The sequence below is a fragment of the Physeter macrocephalus genome, chromosome 18, assembly GCF_002837175.3.
Source record: "Physeter macrocephalus isolate SW-GA chromosome 18, ASM283717v5, whole genome shotgun sequence".
In the NCBI taxonomy this organism is placed as follows: Eukaryota; Metazoa; Chordata; class Mammalia; order Artiodactyla; family Physeteridae; genus Physeter; species Physeter macrocephalus.
In genome coordinates, this window is record NC_041231.1 from 95,547,858 (window position 1) to 95,557,136 (window position 9,279).

At 38.5% G+C, this 9,279-nt stretch overlaps 1 protein-coding gene across 1 annotated transcript in view; it reads right to left on the minus strand.

Moving 5' to 3' along the window:
• The window catches only part of STMND1 (stathmin domain containing 1), a 32,672-nt gene that overhangs the window by 12,488 nt on the left and 10,905 nt on the right, over positions 1–9,279 (minus strand). The window contains exons 2-3 of the mRNA XM_007129173.3: positions 8,266–8,446; positions 3,054–3,205 (exon numbers count right to left, since the gene is read on the minus strand). Of these exons, the coding sequence (XP_007129235.1) occupies positions 3,054–3,205; positions 8,266–8,446 (333 nt within the window). The remainder of the gene's footprint in view (positions 1–3,053; positions 3,206–8,265; positions 8,447–9,279) is intronic.

Here is a 9,279-nt window from a genome sequence, read left to right on the forward strand (position 1 = left end):
TTTCCATTTGCATGGAATATCTTTTTCCAACCCCTCACTTTCAGTCTGTATGTGTCCCTAGGTCTGAAGTGGGTCTCTTGTAGACAGCATACAGATGGGTCTTGTTTTTGTATCCATTCAGTGAGCCTGTGTCTTTTGGTTGGAGCATTTAATCCATTCACGTTTAAGGTAATTATCAATATGTATGTTCCTATGACCATTTTCTTAATTGTTTTGTGTTTGTACGTCCTTTTCTTCTCTTGTGTTTCCCACTTAGAGAAGCTCCTTTAGCATTTGTTGTAGAGCTAGTTTGGTGGTGCTGAATTCTCTTAACTTTTGCTTGTCTGTAAAGCTTTTGATTTCTCCATCAAATGTGAATGAGATCCTTGCCGGGTACAGTAATCTTGGTTGTACGTTCTTCTTCCCTTTCATCACCTTAAATATGTCATGCCACTCCCTTCTGGCTTGTAAAGTTTGTGCTGAGAAATCAACTGTTAACCTTATGGGAGTTCCCTTGTATGTTATTTGTCATTTTTCCCTTGCTGCTTTCAATAATTTTTCCTTGTCTTTAATTTTTGCCAAGTTGATTACTATGTGTCTCGGCATGTTTCTCCTTGGGTTTATCCTGTATGGGACTCTCTGCACTTCCTGGACTTGGGTGGCTATTTCCTTTCCCATGTGAGGGAAGTTTTCGACTATAATCTCTTCAAATATTATCTTGGTCCTTTCTCTCTCTCTTCTCCTTCTGGGACCCCTATAATGCGAATGTTGTTGCGTTTAATGTTGTCCCAGAGGTCTCTTAGGCTGTCTTCATTTCTTTTCATTCTTTTTTCTTTATTTTGTCTGAGATTTGGACACTGTTTTCATATTTATCCTTCAACAGACGACCAATCTTTTCGAAAGAAGACATGGTTTTCCAGCATGTTTTCACAGCACAGGAGCCGGAAACTCCGTGACACCGGCAGTCTAATGACATCAACTTGGCGACAGCCTGAAACCAACAGGAACTGAGTGAAATATCGTTCATGAAGGGTTTTATAGGTCTTTGTTAAACATTTCTTGCATCTTCTCGATCTTTGCCTGCATTCTTTTTCCGAGGTGCTGGATCATCTTCACTATCATTATTCTGAATTCTTTTCCTGAAAGGCTGCCTATCTCGACTTCATTTAGTTGTTTTTCTTGGGTTGCATCTTGTTCCTTCATCTGGTACATACCCCTCTGCTTTTTCATCTTGTCTATCTTTCTGTGAATGTGGTTTTTATTCCACAGGCTGCAGGATTGTAGTTCTTCTTGCTTCTGCTGTCTGCCCTCTGGTGGATGAGGCTATCTAAGTGGCTTGAGACTCCTGTCTTTTCTTTTTTTTTTTTTTAAATAAATTTATTTATTTATTTATTTATTTAATTTATTTGGCTGCGTAGGGTCTTCGTTGCTGCACGCGGGCTTTCTCTGGTTGCGGCGAGTGGGGGCTACTCTTTGCTGCGGTGCGCAGGCTTCTCATTGCGGTGGCTTCTCTTGTTGCAGAGCACGGGCTCTAGGTGCGCAGGCTCGGCAGCTGTGGCTCACGGGCTCTAGAGTGCAGGCTCAGTAGTTGTGGCGCACGGGCTTAGTTGCTCCAAGGCATGTGGGATCTTCCCGGAACAGGGATTGAACCCATGTCCCCTGCGTTGGCAGGCGGATTCTTAACCACTGCGCCACCAGGGAAGTCCCTGTCTTTTCTTTTTGACCCACTTTTTATTTTCTGACCCCCAGCGATTCACCTAGAGTGAGAAAAAAAATCTCTCCTTGTCCTTTCCATATTAAAGATGCATCATTTTTTTTAGTACTTTGAAGTAAGATAAGGTACTCGAAAATGCCTTTCATCCTGATAGCTAGCCTTGTGCAAATGTAAATTGTCATTATGTTGGCATCAGTTTTTCCATTATGTGGTTCATTTTTACCTTTCCCTTCCCCCCAGTTCCTCTTATTATTGGTAACCTGATAATATCATTCATAAGGCTTAACAAACTTCTTTCCTTGCCAAATACTTTCTGCAGTACTTATTTTTCCTTCTTCAAAAGAAAATACCACTTTGGCTTTTATTTATGAGTTCTCAGCAAGACCCCCACACAGAGAAGGAAATTACCTTTACTGAAACACTAAGTGACTTGGTCTAGGTGCAAACTTGATTTCACTAATGAATCTTTTTATTCCCTATTAATTGTTTTCCCTACAACACGGGGGACTGGCCACCACTGAGGTGCCTTTGATATAATTTCTGGTCTCAATTTCCATCACTTCTGTTTCTTTCTTTTCTTTCCTATTCATTTTCCCTCATTAGGCCTCTTTTTTGTGTTATTTATTCTTTTTATCTTCTTTCCTCTGCCTATGCTTTAGGATTACTGGTGCTGCTAGCAAACAGTGGCTTAAAAAGAAACCCAAACCAATGAGAACTAAACAAAACAACAGCAAATCTGCCATCTTCTTCATAGGTTTACAAATAAGTTATTAAAAAGTCAAGAACTCAAGACTTTGGCCACAAGTTAAAATCAGGCTACAAATAATGCTCACACTACAGAAAAACAATGATAGATCAGTCAAGATGAATCAACAAAGAAAATTAAGGATATAACAATTTTTGTCATTGTATTTATTACCTCATGGTTGACCTCAGGGTGTGTATATAAATATATACATGTATCTATTTTAGCTTTGACATTTAGGCCTATTTTCTTATTGGATAAGTCAGGGTTCAGTTTTATATTCACATGCCTAGTACACAGGCAATGTTTAATAAAAACTGCTGAAAGAATGAAGGCATTTTATTCAATGGGGCTTATCATGTCTCAAATTTGGTAAAACCCAAGATATGTTTCATTGGATTCATTAATCATTAACGATCAGGCAATTCTGAATCCATAGAGAAGTATGGTGTGCAGAGGGGTGAGGGAGTTTATGGGAGAAAAAACTGGCTTAGATAAATGCCGTAATCTGTATTGTGACACTAAGATGCATATTGGTGGAAAAAATAACTCGTGATCAGTCATATTCTGTTGCTATTTTAACTATAAGCTAGTGTTAATTACAAAATTACTTGCCGTGACATCATATGATTCTCCATTTCTAAATACTTTGCTGTGGCTTTGTATTATTCCTTGAACAATTAACTCCTCTAGGATGTCTGATGACTTTTGTTGCTCTCGATTCTCTAAGAGTTGGGGTTTATGGATTAATCCACTGATCACTAGGTCTTGCAAAGGAAAAGAAAAAAGAAAGTGAAATTTAAGCACGAAGATTTTATCAATCAAATGCTAAATACATGCCTTATAAATCATGCTAATTAACTCTAGGTCTCAACACTTGTACCTAAATATCTGTTTCTACTACAAATCTTTATAATCCTTTGAACTTCAAATCCTTAATGTTCTTACAGAGGATACACATCAACATAATATACTGCTTACTTAGCAGGTCGAATATTAACATAACAAAAAGTCTTTCTTGCGCTGCTATGTACTACTTTTTTGTTGTAACAACACTTACACACTTGGGTACGATTATACAGGTTCTGTGCAATAATTATGAAGCTAAACCATAGCCACGAATGAGACAGTCTTTCAGTGACTCTTATGAGTTGCAGTTTGGTTTCTATGCTTTGTATACAAAGGATAAACAGCGTGATGTTGCCAAGAGACTTCTAGTTCTGCAACCCTGAGTTTACAATTACGCCATCTGCTAAATCTACATAAGTAAAAGCATGCCTTTTTGAAAAGTCTTTGAACCAAATCAGAATTGGAGTCGAGTGTTAGCTAAATTTTTATTCTAAAAATGGTACTGAAATAGTTTATAGGGGAGCACTAATGAGAGAGACCGCTCCCATTACAAATCACCCAATTATATAAATAAGCAAGCAAGCATCTGTTTTTACAACCTCATAAAATAAAGGTGCAATGAGGGGTCCTCAGAAATGAGCTCTCTTCTATTTTAAGAAGTCCATTTCATCCAGTGGATGGAATCTTTTTATGAAAATTTCTAAACCCACTGGTTAACAAAGACAGTTTTCATGAATTTGTAATGGGAAGACAGGAAAAACACACACACGCGCGCACACACACACACACACAAACCAGATGTCTCTCACTTCAGAATATTAACCTTCCTGGTATCAGAGACTTCTCTAATTGCCCACTGCAATTAACTCCAACGAATTTCCTATAGTCTTATCACCTTTCCAGTGCTGTCTTCTACTCACACATGTGTTTGAAATAGAGTCAGTTCTCATTTTAAAGTGCTATGTACAGATTTTGGTACAGAGTAGTAATGCATGGGTTTCAAGGAGGTAAACTAGAAACTAAAAGAACAGAAAAAAATCAATAAAGAAGAGGTGAATCCTCTTCAAGGAATTAGAATGATTTTTTTGTTAGAAGGTGGGCTTATCTGCAAGGGTCAAAATAATAATAATAATGAGTACTTAAATAATGAGTACTTAATGAGTACTTAATAATGTACTTAAGTACTTAATGAGTACTTAAAGTAATTAATGTACTTAATAATGAGTACTTAAAGTATTAAGTACTTTACGTTCTTTGTAAGATCTAATTCAAACATAAATTCTGTGACAGAGGTGTTACTATCTCTATTTTATACATAAACTATATGAGAGAGGCTAACTAACTTGCTCAAGGTGACACAAATAGTAAGTGAATTAACTAGGATTTGATTCCAAGTCTATTTGACATTAGCATCCATGCTCTTCACCACCTCACTGTACTCCTTTCTAAATAGGTTATGTATCAATAAATGGCTCCCACTGGTCATGGCCCACTTCTCTCTTAGGATGTTCTTAAAAAGAATGTCATAGTTGACATCTGTCACTAGCATAAGAGAATTATTTTAACCATTTCTATCCATTCTTTTCTGAGTCTACCAAAGTACTTGGCTTGACATTTACAGTAGCTCACTTATACAGAAATCCCTGGACTACATCAGTCATTTCAACTAATATTCATGATTTCTTGGGACACTGAAGACTATTGGCGGAATGTTTAAAAATAACATTGTGCTTCTTTCTGATTATAAAAGAAATATGTGGTTATCAGAGTAAACTTGGAATATATAAAAAAGAGTAAAGAGGAAAATTAAAATGTCCACAATCTCACCTTTCAGAGGTTGCCAGTTAATATATGAAATTTAATGTTTATAAATATGACATCATACTGAACATCCAGTTTTATTTCTTATGTAATTAATATTTACAGTAGCATCAGTTCATGCCATTAGAAATTTCATAAGCATAAGTGTAAAAAGTGAAATTATGCAAGAAAACATGGGTGGATTTGCCTTTAATCTTGGTGTAGGGAAAGGCTTTCTAGCTATGTCTCAAAATCCAGATTCAATGAAAGAAAGATTGATAACTTTTACTACATTAAAAAAACCCTTCAGGGCTTCCCTGGTGGCGCAGTGGTTGCGCGTCCGCCTGCCGATGCAGGGGAACCGGGTTCGCGCCCCGGTCTGGGAGGATCCCACATGCCGCGGAGCGGCTGGGCCCGTGAGCCATGGCCGCTGGGCCTGCGCGTCCGGAGACTGTGCTCCGCAAAGGGAGAGTCCACAGCAGTGAGAGGCCCACGTACCACAAAAAAACAAAACAAAACAAAAAACCCTTCAGAATGGCAAAAAAAACCCCAAAACCAAAACCCACAGTAAAAGTCAAAAATAGGTATCACATACCTCCTGACTTGATGTACTAAGCAGGATACAATATCATTTTTGGTATTCTCGCTAAAAACGCATATTCTGAACCTAATCATGAGGAAATATCAGACAAACCCAAACTGAGGAATGTTCTACAAAGTAAGTGGCTTATATCTCCAAATATATCAAGGTTTTAGAAGAAAAAAAGCCAAGGAATTGTTCCGGATTAAAGGAAACTGAAGTCACATGACAACTACATTAAATGTGCGATTCTGCATTAGATCTTGAACCAGAAATTTATTTCTAAAGGACATTTGTGAGACAACTGAGAAAATGTGAAAAGGGGTGATAACAGTACTGCATCAGCGGTAATTGTCTGATTTGGATCCTTGTACTGCGATTTTGCAAAGAATGTTCTTGTTTTTAGGTAATGCAGACTGATATATTTAAGAGTAAAGTACCATTATGTCTGTGACTTACTCTCAGGAAAAATATAGATGTATATGGGAGAACGGGGGAGAGGGTAGAGGGAGGGAGGGAAGACAGGGGCCAATGATAACACAAATGTGGTACAACATTAACTTTGGGGGAATCTGGGTGAAAGAATATAGGCATTCTTTGTTTTGGACAACTTTTCTTATCTGAAACTTCTCAAAATCAGAAGTTTTGTTTGTTTGTTTTGTTTTCTTTGTTTTTGTTTCTGGCCGTGCCATGCAGCTTGTGGGATCTTAGCTCCCCGACCAAGGACTGAACCCGGGCCCTCGGCAATGAGAGTTCACAGTCCTAACCACTGGACTGCCAGGGAATTCCACAGAAGTGTTAGTTTGTTTTGTTTTGTTACTAAAAGGCAATACTTGGGAAATGTTAGTATGAAACTTGAAATTAAAAACAAATTTTATTGAAGTATAGCTGATTTACAATATTGTGTGCACCTTGACATTTCTAACAAATATACTCTGTAGCTGTGAAGAGCAGGGATGCAGAGAGGAGACAGAGAGGAAACTGGGCAGAGAACAAACAGAAAGTTCAGGGTACTGGTTCTTATTCATCCTGTGGGAAGAGCTTTCCCGAAAACGAATTCACACTACATTTCGAAAACACCTGCTTTGGTGGTTCAGTCCCTCCCCTGCTGGTCTCTCTTAGCACCATCCTGCTTACCTGGGGCCCTCCCTTCCCACACTGCTTTCAACTGTGTACAGATGGCAGGACTGCCTGTCTGAGGGCACCCCCGTCCTCCTAACAATCTTTAGTCTGTTAACACATGGATTTTGAGCATTCATGTTGCAGTCTAGGAGGGATACTCATCAACAGAATCACCAGAGAGAAAAAAATACATGTGCTGGCCCAACACAGAGGTAGAGGAAGAGGCCATCCCTGCCCTGCGTCCGCCATCTCCTCCTTCATCCTCAGAGGTCATGCTACACCCTATCAGAAGCACAAGACGAGGGCAAATGTGAAATTTGTGATGGACCTGGAGATTATGCTTAGTGAAATAAGTCAGATAGAGAAAGAAATATACTGTATGATATCACTTATATGTGGAATCTAAAAAATAACACAAACAAATGCATATGCAAAACAGAAACAGACTCACAGGTATAGAAAACCCACTAGTGGTTACCGAAGGGGAGAGTGAAGAGGGGAAGGGCGAGATAGGGGTAGGTGATGAAGAGATACAAATTACTATGTATAAAATAAATAAACAACAAGGACATACTTTATAGCCCAGGGAATTACAGCCATTACCTTGTAATTACTTTTAATGGTGTATAATCTGTAAAAATACTGAATCCCTATGCTGTACTCCTAAAAACTAACATAATATTGTAAATCAACTATACTTCAATTTTAAAAATAAATAAAAAGGGTATTAAAAAAGGAAATTTGTCATAACCCGAGTTGCCACAAAAGTCCAGGAAAAAGAATCTCACTTACTATCCAATCTATTTTCCAACTCTAACTGGTCCCTAGGGAAGAAACTACAGCAATGAGGAAGGAAATGAAAGCCTCCCCCTACCCCAAATAGGTCTTCCTTGAAGTCTGTTCAGTTCAATTTGTTTCAAAGGCTGATGAAACAGAAACAAGAGCTCTTAACAACAGAAGGTAACTCAAGTAAAGTGAAAACATACCATAGGAAAAACCACAAATAGTTTCTAAAGAACACACCAGGTCAACATCACATCTTTTATGTTTTTGAAAGATATTTTTATTGTACATTTGCTTATAACTTTGAATGGGGAGAGACAAGAGAAAAAGTTTGATGTAGATTTTACTTAATTTTTCAAATGAAGAACTTTGCCTTGGAAAGATGTTAACATAGTGGAAGTTTTGAGGAATTTAACTAAAGCCTGTACAACTCGTATTCCCAAGGCCTTATCCCAACCACCAATAAGGGCTCTTAGTTTAAAAAAAGATAGTTTTAATTATGTCATCAACAAGAAGATTAATGGTTAGTATTACTTACTCACCTAATGAAGGCCTAAGGCTGTCTTGGAGATGGAACCTTGACATTTGAAGCACTACCTGGCTCACAAAGCTGTGATAAGTCACCAAACACATTATAAAATATATTCAGAGAAACAGTATTTTATATAGATCAACATGAACAGGGGCTGTTACCTGAATTTATTCTTCCGTTTCTTTCACTAGGAAATGGGGAACTTTCTGGAATGGTTCCAGGTAAGCTTCCCAACTGGGCCTGCTTGTCCAGGCTTCCAGGGCTGCCCACATTATCCTTGGGCAGTGTAGCTTCAGTCTGGGGTCTGAAATTCTCTCCGCAATGAGCCACACCGACATCAGCCTGTGAAAAGGGAACGGCTTTGTAAGAGTCAAGATTTCTTTAAAAATGGTTTCTTGGAAAATGAAAATGCCACACGGTCTGCTTTGTGAATAGCTGAGTAGTACCCAGCACCCTGTCAATGTGACCTTATGTGGCAAAAGAGACTTTCTTTGCAGGTGTGATTAAATTAAGGACCTTGTGATAGCAGGAGTATCCCAGGTTATCCAGGTGGGCTCTGAATGTAATCACAGGTGTCCTTAGAAGAGGGAGGCAGAGGAAGATTTGATCACAGAGAAGGAGATGGTGATGTGACGTCAGAAACACAGACACAGTTGGAGATGCTGCAGCACCAGCAATGAAGATGCAGGAAGGGCCACCAGCCGAGGAACGTAGGAATGCAGCTCTAGAAGCTGGAAAAATCGAGGAAAAAGATTCTCTCCTCAGAGCCTCTGAAAGGAACCAGCCCTGCAAACATCTTGACTTTAGCCCAGTGGAACCAATTTTGGACTTCTGACCTCCAGAACTGTGAGGGAATAAAACTGTGTTGTTTGAAGCCACTAAACTTACATTAATTTGTTACAGCAGCAGTAGGAATCTAACACAGTGACTAACAGGAATCTATCAGGTACAAGCAATTATGCTGAGTATTCTGGAGGATCCCAAGATGAAAAAGTTTAATCATCAAATGTGAAAAGTAAAGATACTGCTATGTATAAAGCCTCTTTATTTATTTTTTAAACATCTTTATTGGAGTATAACTGCTTTACAATGGTGTGTTAGTTTCTGCTTTATAAAAAAGTGAATCAGCTATACATATACATATATCCCCATATCTCCTCCCTCTTGCATCTCCC